This window comes from Podarcis pityusensis, assembly GCF_964106645.2.
Source record: "Podarcis pityusensis genome assembly, chromosome: 13".
In the NCBI taxonomy this organism is placed as follows: Eukaryota; Metazoa; Chordata; class Lepidosauria; order Squamata; family Lacertidae; genus Podarcis; species Podarcis pityusensis.
Genome location: NC_138038.1, coordinates 15,647,498 through 15,669,843, shown reverse-complemented (window position 1 = coordinate 15,669,843; position 22,346 = coordinate 15,647,498). Strand labels below are relative to the sequence as shown.

Genomic DNA, 22,346 nt, shown 5'->3' with positions numbered 1-22,346 from the left:
GCTTTGTTGCAGGATTGACGATCAAGAGGGGAAGGAAGCCATGGGTTTGTTATCATACTTGACTCTGTGTTCGACTTGGCAGAACCCCCTAAAAAGATCGATATGGGAGCGACAAGTCTGTGAAAGCTAAGGAGCAGACGTTAAGACTGTTTTCTTTGGAAGTGTTGAAATTACGTCTGCTGTCTGAATATGATTTTTGGATTGATGTGAAAATCCACACAGGACTATAACATGTTTGTTTCAACTCGCTTGTGGAGACTTTCAGAGGTGATAAAGAAAAGAAAAAATTTACGATAATAACAAGAAGAGATGATTTATAAAGGAAAACAACAAAGAGAGGAATGGACAGAACTGTGAACATCAAATGGACAGAACTGTGAACATCAAAGCAGCAGCAACAAGAAATGATTGGATCCCTTTCTGAGCTCGAAGCATGGGTACCCCCAACAAAATTTAAAATTTGGCTTTGTCATTTGGAACTAATGTGATTTTATTGGTTTGTTAATAAAAATTAAAATTTTTTTTAAAAGAAAAAAGAAGCGCAAGAAGTGCAAGAAGCGCCGCAAGGAGAGCTACTCCATCTACGTCTACAAGGTGCTCAAGCAGGTCCATCCAGACACGGGCATCTCGTCCAAGGCCATGAGCATAATGAACTCCTTCGTCAACGACATCTTCGAGCGCATCGCAGCCGAGGCTTCCCGCCTGGTGCACTACAACAAGCGCTCCGCCATCACCTCCCGGAAGATCCAGACCGCCGTGCGACTCCTGCTGCCCGGAGAGCTCACCAAGCACGCCGTCTCGGAGGGCACCAAGGCTGTCACCAAGTACACCAGCTCCAAGTGTGCTGGGCTCCCTTTTTTCGGTTGCCTGGGAAAGTTCTACAGAAACCCAAAGGCTTTTTTAAGAGCCACCCACTTTCTCATTTGAAAAGCGCTGTTCCGCCTTGTGTTAACTCCCAACTATTCCCCCCCCGGGAGGGGGGGTCCTTTGGTGTCCTGCTGTCGGGTTTCAGTGAGGAATAATACCAAGAAATGAGGGGACAGGAAGAGATGGATTCTATTTAACGTTACCCTTAAATATGGGTCGACCAGTTAACAGGTTTGTAATAATAGCAATAACCGTATTTTTCACTCTATAAGACGCACCAGACCACAAGTCGCACCTAGTTTTTGGAGGAGGAAAACAAGAAAAAAATATTCTGAATCTCAGAAGCCAGAACAGCAAGAGGGATTGCTGCGCAGTGAAAGCAGCAATTCCTCTTGCTGTTCTGGCTTCTGTGATAGATGCGCAGTCTGCATTCACTCCATAAGACGCACACATATTTCCCCTTACTTTTTAGGAGGGAAAAAGTGAGTCTTATAGAGCAAAAAATACAGTATTTATTATTACGGTCAAAGATCAGTTCATAATAGGTCTGTATTAGTTGGATTCTTTTATTTCAGTGGGCCTATTTTAGTCAGGCTTAATGTTATCAGTGAAACAGTAAGTGTGCATGCCTAAAATAAAAGGTATGGCGAGAAAAAAAGAAAAAGAAAAAAAGGGGAGGGATGAAAGGTATCTTCCGACTTCCTCTCTAGAAAGGAACAAGCAGTGCAACGTTTGCCCTTGTTCCTGAATGCCACCTGCCAAGTGATGCTTGCCACTGTTCCCTCTAAGCACAGGTGAAGGCCATCCCGCCCCCTCCATCGCCCGCAGGCCTGTCAAAAGCAAACGCCCACCTGGCTGCTTCCTTTCATACTTACGCGGCAGGCGAGGCAGGCCTTGTCGTGGTCGGGAGCCATTTTGAGTGCCTGGATGAAGAACTGCACAGCCTTCTCAATGCAGTCTTCGTAGTAAAGGCACAGACCTCGGACGTACAGGGCATCAGCGTTTGTGGAGTCTATTCGCAAGATGTCGCTAAGCACAGAAACAAAGGGAGAGTCACAGAACTGTTGGTCACCAAAGGACAGCTGGTCACATCCAGGGTGGATAAAAATCAATGATTAATAATAATAATAATAATAAATTGGGTTTTTTTTATTTGAATTGGATTTTTTTATTATTTAAATGAGATTTTTTAAAATAAAATGCTTTTGGAGGAAAAATCTTTCTAAAGATTGTTGTTGTTTAGTCATTTAGTCGTGTCCGACTCTTCGTGACCCCATGGACCAGAGCACTAAACTAAATGTAGTTTCCTTTTTAAGTTACATTATAGTCCAAAGGCTATTCATCAGAAAATAAGGATTTGTTTTAAGTTTTTCATGTGTGCTAAAACTCAGTCTTAGGTATATGTGAGTTTTTTAAATCGTTTAACCACATCCGTTAACAAACATGGATACATATGCTATAATGTTATTGCTTTAGTTAGTTTAAATTGTTATTAAGGAAATGATTATTTTTCTCCTTCCAATAAAGTACAGCAGAGAAGTTGTCCAAATATAAACAGTTAACTTATTAAACCTCACAATTTCCTAATTATCTGTCTATGTTATTTCTAATAGTATAACCAGATCAGTAATTTTTGATATAACTGTAAATACTACTTTGATTTTTTTTTTATTCCAAAAATGAAACCTTCCTCTGGTTGTAAATATTAAGATTATACCAGCAAGAATGAGTCTTTCTGTAAAAAAAAATATTTAAATCAAATCCACCCAGGTCACGTCCCTACCCCTCGACGGAGGAACCAACACTCCTGTGAGACAAGGATGTGGCCGGCTATTTCACATCAATATGCAGCACCTCACACCAACACCTTCAGGCCAATCTGAGTTTTTCTCCTCCTCCGAGGCTCCTGCTAGTGGTCCTTCCTTCCCCTCATTCCTCTGGACCACTCCATCAACCAAATCCCAACTATCCAGAGATTCTTCTGTCTGCCCCATCCCCTCTGGAATTAGGGAAATTTAGTTCATCATCGCCAGAGGCTCCAGCACCACCAAATAAAAAGATATCGGCACGGTAACTCTGATTTGCAACAAAAAGGAAGAAAATCCCTCAACCGTGGGAAGCCAAATTTTGCGAGTTCCTGAGAACAGAACCACTTACACAAGCAGCAGGAACATTATAGGAGGAAAAGCACCAGCGAAACCTGCTCACTTACCCAGCTGATAATCAAATCAGGCTACACAGTATTAGGGATAAACAGACCAATTAAAGTCTGGTCCGTCTGTTCTGCATGGAGATGGGACTAAATCCAATTTCTGTGCAGGTTTTTTTTTTAAAAAAAGGAAAAATACTTTAAAATCCATGCAGAAACTCTGGTTAAAAAAGTACTCCGAAAGCGGTCCGAGGGCTGCCGTGTTGCCTGTGTTCTTGTAAAAGCTTTTTATTGCCTTTTTTAAAAGTTCAAAACCCAGTCGTCCAACTGTTCACAGCTTGGACCAGCTAGCATGCAGGGCTCGTTGCTGTCGTGAGCTTTTAATACAAGTGGCAGAAAGTCCCCGAAGGAGCAATGGGACTTGATGATGTTCCATCACTCTCAGGGGAAAAACATGGCTGCCCCCAGCAATCTCCTTGCATTTCGCCACGAGAGCAAGAAAACACCAAGTCCCATTGTTCCCAGGGAGAGCTTACTTTCATTGCATGGAGAGTGTGTGACAGCAAGGAACCCCACATGCTAGCTTGCCTCAGGCAGTGGGCAGCTGGTTTATCTGTGTTTGAACTTCTCCTTTTCAAAGGAATCCATGGGAATGTGGATTCTGAAGTGGATCCATGATCCAGCCCAGGTTCTGCTCTGCCCAGATCGGATCAAGGAACTCCACTTTGGAACCTGAGGTTGACAAATTCCTCCCCCATCCCTACACAGCACAGGGAATTTCCCCACCAAGCCTGTTTCTAGCGGTTGCAGTTCCCACCTGGCCACAGACTGTGCTTCAGGGTAGCGACCCAGCAATGCTAAGCATTCCGCTTTGAGGATTTTGAACCGGTGGCAAGCGGGGGCAAACTCCAGAGCACGATCCATGCAGAAGACAACCTGGAGGGGGGGGGGAACAGTCAGTGAGAACAAGGAAACACGGGAGTCAGTTCCATGCCTGTCAGATCAAGGGACTTGAATAACCTAGAACAGCGCCCATGTGCTGGGTTCTGGGCAATTTGGGAGTAAAAATGTACCAAGTCCTTCGGGTGGAGCACCAACCCTGCATGACGCTTGATGGAATGCAGAACACACTAGCAAAGATCTGCTCCAAACACACAGAGGAAAAAATTGCCGCTGGTTCGATTTTATGTGCAAAAGAAACAAATGGCAGGAGATGCTGTGGGGTCTGTGGGGTTACTGCCCCGCAGTCTGTCCTCAGGTGTTATTTTCTTCCAGCAGCAGAACCCGGCTGAAGAAAAACAGGGAAGAGTAGATGGGGAAGCTGCAGATCTCTGAGCTCCTCATTTGTCTGCCATAGGATCCCCCGTAACCCACTAACTTTTTGACTGGGGGCAAATCTGCATTTAAGATATGGTCCCATCTACTCTGCGCACACTTCAAATCTGAAGAATCATGAATTGTGCAGGCTGTTTATGTTAGCCAGATTTAATATGTTTCCATCGATGATAGTAAGAGGAAGATATTTAGCTCTCCCAGAAGCAGAGCGTCTCTGCAAATGTAGTAAACAGGAACCTGATACTTTGGAGCATATTTTCTTTTCTTGTGATTTTGGCATTTATGCCAGAAGACAATTATTAGAGGCCTTACAACCTAACAGGCTCAATTCTATGCCACCAACGGTTCAGGGCCTGCTCTCAGACAAGAATGATCAAATTAATAGTGGCTGAATTTTTGAGTGATGTCCATGTAGAAAGACTGGGCCATTACAGAGAGATTTTGTGGTTCTTAATTGATCGGTGATGTGGTAGTGTTATATTGTATTATTTATGCAAATTGATTCTCTCTGGAGTTAAAGATCTGACTGGGACAAACCTTGTTATGCTGAAATTGTATTTTGCACAATTTGTATACGGTGTTTGTTTGATAATGTGTGGTTTGCTATGCCTAATAAAGGATTGACTTTTTTTACTCTGTGAGGACTCACGTTTCGAGGCAACAAGAAGCATTCCTGAAACAGGGGGGAAACCACCCTGCTGCAACAGCCATCAGACTAACCCAACAGGCCCGGAGTGTTAAGACAAGGGAGGGCGGGATGAAGCTACCATGACAAATGGCTAACTCAAGCTCCAGGCCTCAATGAGTGACTTCACGGGCTCTCTTGCTGCTCCAGAGAAGTGACAGCTGCACAAGAAGGGGACCATTGTTTGGCCCAAGGCTCAGCTGGGTTTTCGGCTCCCCCCCCCGCCCCTTCCCATAGGTGACATCACTGCTGGGGGCAGCGGGAAGCGCCGAGACTCTCCAAATGATGGAGGCCATGGGAAGGAGATGCTTCTTCTCCAGAAACAAAGGGCACGTTTGACGCTGCCCAAGGAACAGAGAAGCCCGGGTAGAACTGGCTCGAGTCTCAGACAAGGCAGGGTTCTTCCTTAAGACAAACTTGAGATTGTCCCTGGCGAGCCAGCTGCTCTCAGCCATTAGGAGACAAGTGAGCTAGGAATTCACCGGGATATACGGAGGCCTTAACACCGGGGTCGAAGGGGCAAAGTTATTCTGTCTTAAGATGTACTCTGAGCATGAGCAGGGGGCACACGGGGACAAGCAAGAGCCATTCAAGGGAGACTGGATTCCGGTTCCCTTGAGTAACCAGAACCAACCCTAGACCATTCAGTCCTGGGGTGGTGAGCAGGAATCAACCTATCTCCAACTCATTCCCAGGGAAAGTCCACATTGTCGTGCAGATAAGGTGGCGGTCGGGAGACTGCAAGGCTGCTTCGTTTGTACCTTTCGGAAATCCCGTTTCTCAAAGTCAATTTCGGCAATTTTCTCGTACTCTAGAACAGTTCTGGCATTGTTCAGCTGCAACGCAAAGCAAGAACACTGTCAGTTTCCATTGTTAACAGCCCATGTAGCAAATAATTCTAAAGTTTTATTTATTGTTATTCAAAATATTTGCAACCCCGTCACCCCTTCCGAAGAACAAGATTGCAGGCTGCTTTTCTGCATATCTTGAATTCCACAAATACCTGCCTTATACCTTGTAGAGACTCTCAAGAATCTCTATATTTAAGAATCAAGCTAATACATCCTTAGATGCTATTAGATACAAGCAAGCCAAGGTTGTCGATTCGGGACAACTACCCTAGTTCTGCCAGATGAGTATCCCTCTCTTCAGGCAAACTCAGACTTGAGAAAACCATACCTCTTGCTGAGCTTGTGCGTTTTTATGATCCAGTTCTAAAACTCGTTGGAAGCAGCGGCTGGCAGCCATGGCATTGCCCAGAGATAGGTGACACTTCCCCTCCCGTAGGTGTCCCTGAGAATGGAGAGGTGGTGGTGAGTGGCAGAATCTCGACAGCATGCAGTGTAAATGTGGATCATCAGTAGGGGAGCTGCACATATTATTTTCATTATTTATTAAATTTGTGGGTAGTTTAATCTTGCCCACTGCAACCAAAAGCAACTTAAAACAGACATTGACAGTAAAACCCACATAGATACATTAAAACCAAGAGGAAAGAAAAGTACAGTGGTACCTCGGTTTAAGAACAGCCCTGTTTACAAACTATTCGGTTTACGAATTATGCAGAACTGGAAGTAGTGTCCTGGTTTGCAAACTTTACCTCGGTCTAAGAACAGAATCCGAACAGTGGAAGGGCACTGGCGGCAGGAGGCCTCATTAGGGAAAGCACGCCTCAGTTTAAGAACGGTTTCAGTTTAAGAATGGACTTCCGGAACGTATTAAGTTCATAAACCAAGTTACCACTGTACATCAGAAGCATCCCATCCACTTCTAAAAAGCCACAGATAGTTAAAGTCCAAAGGCCTGATTATAGAGGAAAGTTTTCGCCTGATGCCTAAGGATACAAAATGATGATGCCAGGCGAGCCTCCCTGGGGAGCGCATTCTGCAAACGGGGAGCCACCGCAGAAAAGGCCCTGTTCTTGCATTGCTGTCCTCCAGACCTCTGACAGAGAAGGCACATGAAGGAGGGCCTCAGATGATAATCGCAGGGTCCAGGTGGACTCATATTGGGAGGAGGCAGTCTTTGTTGTGGTCCTGCGCTGTTTAAGGTTATAAATGTCAAAGCCAGCACTCTGAACTGGGCTTGGAAATGGATTGGCAGCCAAGATTGGTGCTATATGCTGATACTGTCTTGCCACATGGAATAACATACCCGCAAAAAGCTGTCGTCCATCCTGACGGACTGCTGGGCATCCCCCAGGGCCTCCCGGAATTTGCCTAGCATCATGAGCGTGGCAGCACGGTTCCCATAGTAGCTGGCATTGCTGGGGCATGCATCTTGAGGACAGGGAGCAGAAGCGTTAAGTACAACAAAGACAGAGTAGAAATCCCCACCTTACCCTGTCCCCAGATCCTTGCCCTTTCAATAAGATGGAAGCAGAAAGCAAACACCATTCACTGGTAAGCTAAATTCTGGATCCCTAATGAAATTCAGAGGTCTGTGGTTTCGTTTGCACGTTATTATTCTTTAACAATTCAAGTTCGATAAAAATTGAAAGGTTAGTTTTTTAGATCTTGTGCCAACCCTCACCACCAAGTCCCAATGGTTTTTTTCTCTCCCCACTCCCAGTAAAATGGCACTTAGTAGAAACCATTCATTTCAATGTTTGTGCCTTTGCTCTGGGCATATAAACGACGAGGAAAGAAAAGGAAAGAAAAGAAAAGGGGCGAGTGGAGAGAACAGAGGTTAGAATCAGCAGGAAAGTTAAGGAAAGTTCAGAGGGCAAAAAATGGGGTAGGGTGGAAGACCCAGGAAAGAGCCACTCTGAAATTTCAGCCCAATATTGCTATCCTATTTTTCAAGCTGCCTCCAAAACCATGTTCAGCAACTTTTTAAAATCTAGTTTGTAAGGCTGAGATTCTCAGGACTTTGAAATTTTTACATTTCTGCATGTGAAACAGTCAGGTATGTGACAGCTTGCTTACACAAATATGGTTCAACTATAATATTGAGAATCACAGTGTTGCTTGGTGCACAAGAGAAACCTTGCCATTACACAGGTGTTACAAGGACCTCTGCATCCAGGATGTTGGATCTAACTGTGGTATTCTGTTGTTGACTATGTATTGCCTACCCTGAACTGAGGCAAAGTATTACAAATCAGAGCAGAAGCGAGAGTTTCGGATGAAGAAAATCAAGGCCCTTGTGGCCAGAACCAAATAGACACACAGGCACGTTGAACCAATTCTCTGATTAACAAACCAAGAAAGCCATTCTCTCTCCTCACCTATCGCTTTTGTGTAGTAGTTGAACGCTTCATTGTAGTCCTTCTTAGCGTAAAAGGCATTTCCTTGCTCCTTGAAGGACTCTGCTTCTCTGAAAAGAAACAAGCTATCACAACCAAGAAGAGGCAGCAAGATCCAGCATAGGCAAGGCAACAGGACAGAGCAGGGCTTCCAAACGTCTGAGTTAACTGATCCCCTGATGAGCTTCTGAAGTTGTCATCAACCCCAGTCCAAATTCTTAGGAACGTAAATGAAATTAAGAATGCCAATATATAAGCAGCGTTTATTACTCAGTCTCTATTGCTAGGACTCATAATATGTAAGTAATAAGGAATACTGTTATACTGAGGAATCATATGATTAAATACAGGTAACTCATTGGCAAGGGAACTGCACTCTGTACGTGCCTGTGTCTTTTGTTTTAGACACTCGTAGTTCCCAATATATCGGGACATGGGTGGCGCTGTGGGTTAAACCACAGAGCCTAGGACTTGCCGACCAGAAGGTCAGCGGTTCAAATCCCCGCGACAGGGTGAGCTCCCATTGCTCGGTCCCTGCTCCTGCCAACCTAGCAGTTCGAAAGCACGTCGAAGTGCAAGTAGATAAATAGGTACCGCTCCGGCGGGAAGGTAAACAGTGTTTCCGTGCACTGCTCTGGTTCGCCAGAAGGGCTTAGTCATGCTGGCCACATGACCCAGAAGCTGTACGCCGGCTCCCTTGGCCAATAAAGTGAGATGAGCATCGCAACCCCAGAGTCGGTCACAACTGGACCTAATGGTCAGGGGTCCCTTTACCTTTACCTCCCAATGTATTTTTTCATACTACACCACTTGAGCTTATTTTCCACCCTAGGCTCTTTTTGAACCCCAGGTCTTTATTCACATCCTGCACAATCCCACTGACCCCAATATCAACCACTTTGGGAAACCCTGGGATAGAGGGTCACGCAATCAGCTAACCATGGTGCTAATGGCAGAGACTCCTCCCAGAAGCAGGAAAGCCACCCAAAGCTGTTGTTCATAAGGAATTGTGCACCATTTCTAGACAATCATCAAGGATACATGGCTGAGAATGATTTTAAGAGGCCAAACAGAAGCTCCCCCAGCCCTCGGGAATGGATCACCTTAAACCAGGGGTGCACAACTCAACCAAACTGAGATCCCATGGAATGCTTTACACTAGAAACACTGTGTGTGGCCTGTCATGTTTCAAACGGAGGTCACGTGGCTGGGAACGAGGCATGCAATTAGGTGCTCTCACCATTGTCTTCTCTCCTCTGTCCTAACCATGGTTCAGAGTGAGTTTCAGATCCTGGTTAAGAGGGAGATGTGGTTTGCACCCACTGTGGCCACCATTGGTGCTGTTGGAGAACTTCATGTGTTAACTAACCCCTCCCCCTCTTTCCTTTCTCCTTCTGTGATGGAACTCCTATTTGGGGACTTCCCTGGCTTTTTTCTGGCCCATGTAGGACCAGTCTGGATAGTTGGCCTTGGTGAAGATTTGACGTTTTCATCCCCAAAAAGTTTTTGATATGAGTTTCTATTGAAACGAGGCTGCATTTTAAAGTTGTACTTAATCTTGTTTTTAAGTTGCATTTTAATCAATTGTTTTTATACCTGGTGTTAGCTGCCCTGAGCCCAGTCTTGGCTGGGGAGGGCAGGGTATAAATAAATAAATAAATATTATTATTATTATTAACTATGCAAGCTGAGCAAGTTTCTCAATTGTTCATTTGCAACTGAATCATTACCTGTCTCACACCTAACGTCATATGACACTGGGCTAGAGGTGGCCATGGCCAGGGGAAATGGCCTGGTGGGCCAAATTAGGAAGCATGGGGGGCCCTAATTAGGCCCATGGGCCACAGGTTTCCCACATAGGGTTTTAAGGGTGTGTAGGCTTGCTATGGTTTTCCCAGTAGTGATGTATGGAAGTGAGAGCTGGACCATAAAGAAGGCTGATCACAGAAGAATTGGTGCTTTTGAATTATGGTGTTGGAGGAGACTCTTGAGAGTCCCATGGACTGCAAGAAGATCAAACCTATCCATTCTGAAGGAAATCAGCCCTGAGTGCTCACTGGAAGGACAGATCCTGAAGCTGAGGCGCCAGTACTTTGGCCACCTCATGAGAAGAGAAGACTCCCTGGAAAAGACCCTGATGTTGGGAAAGATGGAGGGCACAAGGATAAGGGGACAACAGAGGATGAGATGGGTGGACAGTGTTCTTGAAGCTACCAACATGAGTTTGACCAAGCTGAGGGAGGCAGTGGAAGACAGGAGTGCCTGGCGTGCTCTGGTCCATGCGGTCACGAAGAGTCGGACACAACTAAACGACTAAACAACAACAACAACAGGTTTGCATGTGGTTAATGAATCAGGAAATTACACCTGTACCTTTGTTTCTACTGTGAAGACCTGAACAAAATGGCCTATGTGGCTATTACTCCTGATAAAGAACCTCCCAAGTTGAAAGAAAATATGCCAGTGAATACTAATTTCAGAGGATACAAAGTGACGGGATGGCTACTACACCCCCTTCCTTGTAGGATGCTGGTCTGAAAGGACGTTGTCTTATACAGCAAGTCTCTTCTTGCAATGGCCCAAACTGACATACTCACGGGAATATTTTCAGTTGACCAGAATGTTTTCAATGGACTAATCAAGTAATAGCTGCAAAGCAGACTCAAACCATAATGGACAGATAGCTTTAAGCAGATCTATTCAGCAGAGTGCCACCTCCTCACTACTCCCAGGCAAGAGGCAAGAGAAAGGCACTCTGGAGTGGACAATGCCAGCTATGTTAGGACAGCCCCTTGGAGAAAAGAGCAAAACAATAGAGAGTTGTGTTGGGGTGTGTTAACATGGTTTTAACCTCATTCTGGCCCCAACACTGGCCACCCCCTCTGGATTCCCTTCCCCCAAGGGTGTTCTCACTAGAATGGCATGGTTCATCCATTCTGCCAATACAATAGAAGCCAAGGACATCTCATCTCCCCAGGCGGCTCAGGGGCGGTGAAAACCATGACATGTGCAGCTCACGTTCACTGCAGCCAATCAAATTTGGCTCAAGAAGCTAACCATGGCCCTGATTCGTCCCTTGCTTATACATAATATAGTGGTTTAAGAGGAGTGGCACAGGCGGTTCAATAGGTTTGGGACAGTCAAAGAACAATTTTTAAAGTTCCAAAACCCTTCATTTTCACTTTAAAAAAAAAATACTGTTATTTATTGCAGGTAGGCATGAGAAAACAAGGTCCACATTAAGACATAATTTGAAACCACGATTTCCCACTCTGTGGATTTGTGTTGGGCTCACTTAACAGAGAAGACTGGAATCATTCTCTTCTGGCTTGAAAACCAAAGTCAGCTCCCCACATCAACACAATGGAAAATGGTTTCAGAACAAGCCTGGATCAGAAACATACGACTGACCCTGGCTTGTTATCACTAAAAAGAATGTAGAACAAACCACAGTTTCTCAGGTCTGGACCGTCACACAGAACTGTGGCTTGTTTGAAGTCAAGAGCAAAAGCTCCAACTTCCTCCTTACAGGCACGAAATGGAAGAGGAAAGGGCAACAGATTTGAGTCCAAGGCTCACTGTAGCTTATTTTGTCAGAACCAGACCAGTGAGTCTGGTTGGAATATTGGGTGGTTTAGGCCTAGTTCTTACAAATAGCAGGTGACATGGTAAACCAGTGCCGGCAGTCTGTCCCATTATGGACTGCAGGTGGGCACGTACAAGGGCAAGAGAAATGGACGACTGCCACAATGTAGAAATCGCAAGATGTGTTTCCTGCTCCACCCACTCATAGAATCATAGAGTTGGAAGAGACCACAAGGGCCATCGAGTCCAACCCCCTGCCAAGCAGGAAACACCATCAGAGCACTCCTGACATATGGTTGTCAAGCCTCTGCTTAAAGACCTCCAAAGAAGGAGACTCCACCACACTCCTTGGCAGCAAATTCCACTGTCGAACAGCTCTTACTGTCAGGAAGTTCTTCCTAATGTTTAGGTGGAATCTTCTTTCTTGTAGTTTGGATCCATTGCTCCGTGTCCGCTTCTCTGGAGCAGCAGAAAACAACCTTTCTCCCTCCTCTATGTGACATCCTTTTATATATTTGAACATGGCTATCATATCACCCCTTAACCTCCTCTTCTCCAGGCTAAACATGCCCAGCTCCCTTAGCCATTCCTCATAAGGCATCGTTTCCAGGCCTTTGACCATTTTGGTTGCCCTCCTCTGGACACGTTCCAGTTTGTCAGTGTCCTTCTTGAACTGTGGTGCCCAGAACTGGACACAGTACTCCAGGTGAGGTCTGACCAGAGCAGAATACAGTGGCACTATTACTTCCCTTGATCTAGATGCTATACTCCTATTGATGCAGCCCAGAATTGCATTGGCTTTTTTAGCTGCCGCGTCACACTGTTGGCTCATGTCAAGTTTGTGGTCAACCAAGACTCCTAGATCTTTTTCACATGTACTGCTCTCAAGCCAGGTGTCACCCATCTTGTATTTGTGCCTCTCATTTTTTTTGCCCAAGTGCAATACTTTACATTTCTCCCTGTTAAAATTCATCTTGTTTGTTTTGGCCCAGTTCTCTAATCTGTCGAGGTCGTTTTGAAGTGTGATCCTGTCCTCTGGGGTGTTAGCCACCCCTCCCAGTTTGGTGTCATCTGCAAATTTGATCAGGATGCCCTTGAGACCATCATCCAAGTCGTTGATAAAGATGTTGAATAAGACCGGGCCCAAGACAGAGCCCTGTGGCACCCCACTAGTCACTCTTCTCCAGGATGAAGAGGAACCATTGATGAGCACCCTTTGGGTTCGGTCAGTCAGCTAGTTACAAATCCACTGAGTGGTAGCATACTCAAACCTTCTCCCCCGCTTTCGGGTTCATAGCCTCTTTTAAAGAGATACTGATACCATCTCTTGAAACCTTTCTGCACATGAAGAAGAACTACAGTTGGTCTTTTTTTAAAATAACCCCCCCCCCCGAAATTCTGGACACCCAATCAGGTGACTGCCAAAGGAGTAACAGCAAGTGCTTATCTTTTCTTGAAGGTGCTTTTAAAACAACAACAACAACCCTCCTATGTCATAACTAATGGACTGTTCCCACTTCATATCCCAGACATTTCCCCACAATAAAACTGGTTTGTTCAGCAGGTTAGATTTATATCAAGATTGGGCCCAGATCACCACATGTGAACAAGCAGTATGGAAACTGTAATGCCAGCTGAGTCTTTTCCCCATTTATCCAGATAAAAGCTTATTTAAATAGAAAGGGGAGAGATATGCATTAGAGGACATACGTAATTTGAAATGTATTCCTAAAGAATAAAGATGTTCTCTAGAATTTAACAGATACTACAGTGGTACCTCTAGTTGCGGACATGATCCGTTCCGGGGTGCTGTTTGCACCTTGAAATGTCTGCAACTAGAGCGGCGCTTTTGCGCAAGCGTGGAGCGCGATAGAGCGCTTCTGCGCATGCGGCGAAACCCGGAAGTATGCATTACCAGGTTTGCCGCGTTTGCAACCCGAAAACCCACAACGTGAAGCAAATGCAACAAGAGGTATGACTGTACTAGGATTAGAAGGCAATGAGTGTGACCACAATAGGAAAAAAATGGAACCAGGATACGTGGTAAAGCAGCCTTGAATTTACTGTTTGGTAAAAGGTGCCACCTTCTCAGTTGCTACTATTTATATAAAAAAAGCTGTATTAAGATGGGCCTTTGGTGCCACCAGACTCCTTCGAAGTCCCTAAAAGTGATTTTTTTGGGGGGGGGTGTGGCAAATGTTGACATGGCAATAGAGATAAAGGGGATTTTATCCATTTGTTGTGGAACTGTAGTAAGGAAAAGGAACAGTTGCCGATGTTCTCAAATAAATAGTTATTTTCTTTGCTAAATTATGTGAAAGAGCAAATACAATCTCCTTATTGGACCTGGGCCATGTAAATTTCTGTAATTTTGTAATTGCTCATGTTACAGAATGGATAGATACAGTGGTACCTCAAGTTATGTTACCTTCGCGTAACGTAATTTCGGGTTGTGAACACGGCAATCCCGGAAGTGTATACTTCCAGGTTTCTCTGTGCGCCACATGTGCAGAAGCGCTCTATCGCGCCACGCACATGCGCAGAAGCAGCGCCTCTGGATACGGACTTTTCAGGGTAAGTACAGACCCCGAGGATGAATGAAGTTTGTACAGTGGTACCTCGGGTTAAGTACTTAATTCGTTCCGGAGGTCTGTACTTAACCTGAAGCACCACTTTAGCTAATGGGGCCTCCTGCTGCTGCCGCGCTGCCAGAGCACAATTTCTGTTCTCATCCTGAAGCAAAGGTCTTAACCTGAAGCACTATTTCTGAATTAGCGGAGTCTGTAACCTGAAGCGTATGTAACCTGAAGCGTATGTAACCCGAGGTACCACTGTATCTGGAGCGTCCACTGTATTTTAAAAGATTAGGTAAGAAAACTTTGGGGACGATTAGAAGTAATAAAGCCAACGGCAGGAATGGAGGAGAGGGGAAATTACAGAAGTATTAAATGGCTGGAAGTTGATTACTCAAAAAGAAAATAGTTGGAACTTCAGAGAAGGGAACTGGTTTTATTATATTAGATTAAGCATCTTTTAAGGTTATTGTCTGGTCTGCACTAAGAACAGTCCAATCGGATTCTGAACTCCTTCATTCTTGTTTATTAATAAATGAAGTATTAGATGGCTTTGTAATAACTCATATTTAATTTGTGCATTAAAAGGTGATGCATGGTATCTTAATATATTTTTGCTTATGCTGTTGATTGTTGGGCCCCGGGCTTTGGAATGTGAAATCCTGGTTAAGATCAACCAGTTTCTCATTGTGTCTGATGAAATGGGCTACTGTGGCTTAATGCCACTTTATTAAACAGGATTCTGGGTCCTGTTCTGGATGTATAATCAATTCATGCAGGGCCCTATGCCAAGCATGTGCGGTCTGTGAATCTGCCCTATACATATTTGCCTTAGAACGCTCCTTAAAATATCCTGCGGATACATATCTCCAAAGAGAAGATCAATAATGGCAGGCAAGCTGTTTTTTAGGAGGTTGTTATTGATGTTCTCATTAAAAATCTCCAGTAAGCTTCTGAGAAACAGCAAAAGTTCCTGCAACAAGTACTGAACACTACAAAGAGGGTTTTGCTTTGACTGCTCTATTAGAGCTTTCACTGTTGCTTTGCTAGGAGAATAGATATACAGGCTTTTGCACCAAGGAGGCTTAGCGGGGGGGGGGGGGGAGCAAAATGCACTAGGCTTTTTGGAAGGATCTGAAGCAGACAAATCAACAGAAGCTCACAGCTCACACACCAAAACTACAGCTACCGAGGTCCACCATGTTTCATCAATGTGGAGAACGCACACATCAGATATATTTCAGAAGTGAGCCCTGCACTTGTTTACGAACTACTCCTACTACCACAACAAGGGGGAAAATTCTGATCTCCTGATATCATGAGTGATTGTTTCTGCTCCGAACAGATGCCAAAGCCTGAATGAGGTCATTCTGCAAGGCCCGCACTGATGTAGGCTGCATTCCCCCATTTGCTACTTTTAAAGCCGGAGAAAAAATCTGGCTCGGCTAAAAATACAATCCAGTTCTCTGAATGGGTCTCTTTGTTGGGCGAGGAGTTGGCGTCCCTCTCTGGTGAACCCTGGGGGTGGGGGACAGTTACAATAAGCATCTAAAAAAGGAACCACCCACCACTACGAAGGCCCTAGCCATTGCACAGTTGTGCCAGGAAGGACTAAGATGTGCATACCTCTTGAGTACCACACACCAGTACACTTCCACAGTACCGAAGCAGGTGTGAAACTCAGCCCCTCACAGCCAGATGGAACAGCAAACCAAGATAAAAAAAACCAACAGGCCATTTCAGGGACTAAGAGCTGATAAGCAACTGAATCCAACTGTTAGAGAAAAGATGGAAAAAATGCACACAGCTTCTGGTTCCACCTGCAAGGGGAGAGATATCCCGCTTCCATTAAAATAATACTCAGTACCTAGTCCCCAAGGCTGCGGCGAAATTCGAAAATGCAGCAGCAAAAATTGCAAGACCTGAAAAATCAAAAAAGAAAATGCGCCGAATGACATCCTCAGTCTGTTTTCCATGGCTTTCATTAGTTAATGGCTCGATCAAGGCTGAGGAAAGACTCTCAGATGCCCGCTAAACAGAAATACCATTGAAGAAGACAAACGGTGAGAGCAGCTCAGTTGGTAGAGCACGAGACTCTAAATCTCAGGGTTGTACGTTTGAGCCCCATGCAGGGCAAAAGATTCCCACACGGTAGGTGTTGGACTAAGTCAGGGGTCCCCAAACTAAGGCCCACGGGCCAGATAAGGCCCGAGGGACTCGTTTATCCAGCCCGTGGCGACCCCCGCCGCCCGCTCGTACCAGCGCTGTGCGGCTGCCCACTTCTGGGTCGGAAGAGGACTGGAAATAGCTTGTGCGCATGCGCAAGTGTTGTTTGCGGTGCACATCCGGGTTGGAGGAGGCCCGTGCACATCCGCACAAGCTATTTCTGGTGTTCCTCCGACCCGGAAGTGCGTCAAAGATAGCGTGTCCGCACGCGTATTGGCACGCGCTCCCCCGCCCCGCGATCGGCGCTGGAGACACCAGCCCAAGGCGTAGTAAGTTTGCTGACCCCTGGACTAAGTGACCCTCATGGTCCTTTCCAATTCTACAATTCCCTTATGAGTACATACTCATCCTGGTTCAATCTCAGGTCAGGGGTGAGCAGTATTTCCACTGCCCAGGGCCTTAGAGTTTTTTGTTTTTATGTCAGGCTGAGTTCAGCAGAATAGATCATGCAGCATATGCAAAATATGTGCATATGTGGGACAATTTATGTAAGCTGCCATTTCCTCAGCACCGTTTTTAGGTGTCCCAGATATGCGACTTTCAAACTGTGTAGAACTGGCATTCTACGGATGGCAATGAGATCACGAAGGGTGGACAAGCTCCTAAGATGGACAGCTTGCCCACCACTAATCCTTTCTTGCAATGTGCAACTGCAGGAGAATGCTAGATTATGTTCCAGGTCGCACTTTCAGTTAAAGCAGAGCAAGAGGTTTGACTGGGGACCTGCATGAACCAAGTGTGAGGTCTTGAGTGCATTGCATATTTTTCTGCAATGTGCTAGGATTCTGCAGCAGATGTGCAGGATAAGTTCTCATGCCAAAAAATCTATATGGAAAGTGTTGAGTTTCCTGAGAAAACAGGAAAAAGTCTGACCAGCTTTTCCACATACAAAATTCAACTTAAGACCAGGCATGAAGCAATAATAGGGATTCACGTTTTTTCATGCCTGGGGCCTAACACGTCCTATTTACCTTAAAGTTTCCCCCTTCTTCTTTCAGGCTGTGGCTCACAAAATTATCCTTTTGCATCTAGCAAGCACCACGGGCATGCAGTGGCTGTTTCTCTCTTCCTGCAGCACTCCGTGAACAGGGAGATACAACCTAAGGTGCAGGGAAATTGAATCATTGCAAAATGAGGAAATTAAATATGGGAGGCTGGGATCGAAGGTAGGGCCTGCCCAGAGATGATTTTTGTGCCTGCTCCAGATCTGACTTGTATGATGGCAGGCCAAACAACACACAATGCAGGTTATTGTGGCATGAGAAAAACTATCCATCTGTGCGCTGGTGCCCTCTAGTGTTTAACATGGAAAACAGTAGTCTGCCTGCTCCAGCAAGGTGTTCAAAAAGCAGGCACTGAGCCACATGGCTTGCGCTTCATTCTGCAGATTTCTTTCATATACACATGGGCAGGGCAGGAAAGGAACTGGGAAAGCTGCTGCTGACAAACTGCAACCTCAAAACCGCATCACTGAGATTCTCTTTCCTGTTAAGGTCGTGCCACAGATCACTTTGCCTGCAGAACACCACTGCACTGCCTCCCTAGGAATTCAGCAGCCTTTGGTTTCGTTTTCCTGGAAACTAGTAAGCTGCCAAATATCCAGGAACTATAAGAGACTCAAGGAGCTGCTGAGTCCTCATGCTCTAAATAGGTCTGGCCAGAGAGAATTCTTGGATAGGGCACTCTCAAAGCAGAGAAGAAGAACAGTTCTCTTCAATCAAGAAAGCCTTAAAGCTCATACATGGCAAATCAAAAAATAAAAATGAAGGGGGCAGAAAGGGGATGGGGTTGCAGGAAAAATGACTCTGGCAACCCCACTTGCCTTTGAACACAATGGGTTTTGAATGAAGCAATTTTGGCTATGGGCACAATCCCTGGTACATAACATGCTGGGTTACTCTATTTAAGAAAATAGGCATTAAGTCTTCATAGTTATGCTGCTTTACCATTTAAATATACAGCGGAACCTCAGTTCCTTATGAAAGTCATAAGGCATAGGAACAGGCTTCATGAGCAGAGTCCAACTGTGTTTCTGCAACATAACTCATTTGTTCCTGTGCTCTGGATTACATTTGTTAATTTCTGACTTAAAAGGGAAAGTAAGTTGGGGATAGTTTAATGTTGCAGGAGATCTACCTCTGGGCCACAAGGTTAGCCGTGTTATCTATCATCTGGCCCTTTAGAACTCACATTTCGATTTGAACAAAAAACACAACTCACTTTCCTAAAGGAATCTGGTCAAACATACAATGTATTTCCTGTTAAAAGTCTCTGAGAACCCAGTAGATTAGTTGGTGGATATCACAAATAACGTGCAGGCCACTCTGTGAGAATTTAAAACGCTTAAAAATAAATAATGCTTTTCAACACCTGCAGTTACTCTGGTGGAATTATCCCACTGCAGCAATACTAAGGCAAGAGTAATTTTACCTCTGAATGCAGGTAAAGCAAATTCCATGGCGAGTTTTAGAATTACATTGGGAATGTCCAAAAATATGTATCTATCTATTTTAGAAGCCAGGAACTGTAAACAAACAAGCAAACAAAAATAATCATCCAGGTTTTTCCAGAGTCCCAAGTTACACCTGGAAATTTCCACATGAATGGTGATGAACACATTTCTAGCTTCCTTGTCAACTTGCATGCTGTCTCTTGGGGAGTTGCCCCAGTCTCCAAGGCGTGCTGCAGACTAAAGACTACTCAAGAGAAAAGTCTCATTCTCGATACAGTTCTGATATACACTCCAAGGACCTTCTTGGAACCACCACCCAAGGGCAAAATACAGTGAGTGGGTAACTTCTAAGCTGTTTGCGTTCCATGTCCTGCAGTGAACAGATGAACTTCATCTGCAGGGTGACTTGGAAGTAAGGTCAATGGACAATATTTGTCATCTCTTTGACTCCCGTGTATTTTTATAACTTTGACACTGACTATTTATTGCTTGGGCCATCTCTGCCAAGATGCCATGCCAATAATATGCTCTGTAAGTCAGCTTCCCCAAGTTACTTCTCTCCCTCTTCTGCACTCTTCCACAAACATTTCAGCATCCCACAGTGCTGCCTAGATTAAAAGTGGTTCTGTTCTTCTCCCATAGTTCTCAAAGTATAACACCAAAAGACTTCTGAAACTAAGAGACGTTCGATAGTGGAATAGACTCCCATGAGGAGTAGGACTCTCCTTCCTTGGAAGTTTTTAGCAGAAGATGGATGGCCATCTGTCATGGATGCTTTAGTTGAGATTCCTGCATTGAAGGGGGCTGGGCTAGATGATCCTTGGCCTCGGGGTCCCTTCCAACTCTACAATTCTATGACTCAACACAAAGAGAGCAAAGGCCTGGATCACAGCAGGAACCAATGTGTTTATCAAAATAAGAAGAGCTCAGTTGGATCACGGACAGTGTTTATAGCTAGATGCCTCAGGATGATGAAGAAGAGACCTCTGCTCCCAATCCCAGTCTGTTTAAATCACAACTATTAGGAACGGGTGTTAGGCTAGATACATTTAACATCCTACCAAATTGTGGAAAAGAAGTCCTACCACCTTGTCTTTTTGGACTTGCTTACAATATTGGCTTTTCCAATGAGCATTTGCAGGAAATTCCAGAGGTACTAATAACCTAATGTGACTCTCAGCCATTCATAATGTCACCTTTTGCGGCCGTAACCAGGATCACCCAAGCTATGTTGTACTGCTGTGGCTTTCAAGTTTCAGAGAACCCTTTCTATATTGAGTTACCTGCTGAAAAACAGGATTGGGGAATGTACCGTATTTTTCGTTCTATAGGACGCACCGGCCCATAGGACGCACCTCGTTTTTTTGGGGGGGGAAATGAATAAAAAAAATTATTCCCCCCCCCCCGCCGCGGCTGCCGCCCCAAGCCTCGCGCGCTCGGCGGGACCTCCCACCGGGCGCGCGAGGCTTGCAGACACTCGCCTGAAGCACGGGGAGCCCTCCGGAGGGCTCCCCGTGCTTCGGGCGACAAGCTGCCGCCCGAAGCCTTGCGCGCTCGGCGGGACCTCCTGCCGGGCGCGCAAGGCTTGCAGACACTCGCCCGAAGCACGGGGAGCCCTCCGGAGGGCTCCCCGTGCTTCGGGCGACAAGCTGCCGCCCGAAGCCTCGCGCGCTCGGCGGGACCTCCTGCCGGGCGTGCAAGGCTTGCAGACACTCACCCGAAGCACGGGGAGCCCTCCGGAGGGCTCCCCGTGCTTCGGGCGACAGGCTGCTGCCCCAAGCCTCGCGCGCTCGGCGGGACCTCCTGCCGGGCGCGCAAGGCTTGCGGACACTCGCCGGGGCTGCAGGCTGCTGCCTGCAAGCCTTGTGAGCCCGCGGGAACTCCCACCGGGCTTGCAAGGCTTGCAGATAGCTTCCTGAAGCCTGGAGAGCGAGAGGGGTCGGTGCGCACCGATGCCTCTCGCTCTCCAGGCTTCAGCGAAAGCCTGCATTCGCTCCATAGGACGCACACACATTTCCCCTTCATTTTTGGAGGGGAAAAAGTGCGTCCTATGGAGCGAAAAATACGGTATTTGGGGAAGCAGTTAGCACATGTAGGGCACTGGCAAGGCCTACTTGGTGAGTTTTGCTTTGTTTAAAAAGGAGTATTGTTAAATACTGTCTTGCATCTGCACATAAAGGAAGAGACGAGTAATGACAGGGAAACAGTTCGGTGTTTTCTGCAGTTAATACTCTTCTCATTAAAGAAACCCCTAATAAGCTTCCAAGCAACCGCAGAGCACCCCCTACTATACCATTTAAAAATTCACACAACAACAGTACCAGGTGTAGTTTAAAGGGGGGAAGGAAGAAAGTTTTTGTCTCCTTTCTTTTCTCAAAACAGTGACCTCATGCCCTGGTATGCCAAAGTTAACTGTTAGAAAGCTTAAGGGCAGAGCCATTGGCTGGCATCTAACAAAGTTGTTCTGTTAGCACAATAACTTCCACCTGCACAACGGATGGGACTTCTTCACCCTCTTCTATCCCTATGCCCTGCAAATCTCTGAAGCGGGGTGTGTGTGTGCGCGTGTGCAGGGAGAGGACAACTTCTTTGAAGACAGCCCATTGCTTCCAGACATATCCTCTGGATCTGTGTGTGGGCAACAAGAGACCATACGGTACTCCTTGTGACTAGGGTGGGGGTGGTTTAGTAGCTGCTGCTACTTTTGGAGAATCAGCCTGGGCTTTGCCTATGGGAAGCTAACATTCAAACCCCACCTAAGCCATGAGCTCACCAAGGGCACATCACTCTTTCTCACTCGAGTCTAACCCATTTTACCAGACTCCCTTAAGGAAAAACCACATTGTTTACCTTTTGCAAAATGGTTAATCACAAGTGCTGTGAGTCAAACTGGGAGCAGGACAGCTAAATTAACTGTTCCCTATCTCTCATTACTGTAATAACTGTGACACACCCCAAGACCGTAGGGCAGGAAAAAAGTCCAAAGAAACACGTGCCATTTCCTTTCCCCACAAAAATCTCATTCAGTTAAGTTAGGCAGCCAGAAAAGGATTTTTTCCCCTTCTGTCACATCACCCTGCTCATTCGGTCAGACAAGGTCACCACTCCAGTAGTTACCCTGGAAGTTGCTACTATACTTAATCAGATGACTAGTCTATGTAGCTCATTCTTATCTACTTTACACTGAAAGGCAGTTGCTGTCCAGCATTTCAGATACACGCTACCCC

The 22,346-nt window shown here is 45.7% G+C and overlaps 2 protein-coding genes across 2 annotated transcripts in view; one reads left to right on the top strand and one right to left on the bottom strand.

Moving 5' to 3' along the window:
• The window catches only part of DNAJC7 (DnaJ heat shock protein family (Hsp40) member C7), a 46,423-nt gene that overhangs the window by 21,620 nt on the left and 2,457 nt on the right, over positions 1-22,346 (bottom strand). The window contains exons 2-7 of the mRNA XM_080976844.1: positions 8,266-8,354; positions 7,191-7,315; positions 6,216-6,329; positions 5,798-5,872; positions 3,834-3,952; positions 1,743-1,896 (exon numbers count right to left, since the gene is read on the bottom strand). Coding sequence (XP_080832970.1) covers positions 1,743-1,896; positions 3,834-3,952; positions 5,798-5,872; positions 6,216-6,329; positions 7,191-7,315; positions 8,266-8,354 — 676 coding nt within the window. The remainder of the gene's footprint in view (positions 1-1,742; positions 1,897-3,833; positions 3,953-5,797; positions 5,873-6,215; positions 6,330-7,190; positions 7,316-8,265; positions 8,355-22,346) is intronic.
• On the top strand, positions 484-1,178 carry LOC308461811 (histone H2B-like; the record flags this gene model as incomplete). Its single annotated transcript, XM_080978976.1, has 1 exon — positions 484-1,178. A coding segment is annotated over one exon (444 nt), but the record flags the coding sequence as incomplete, so codon positions are not given.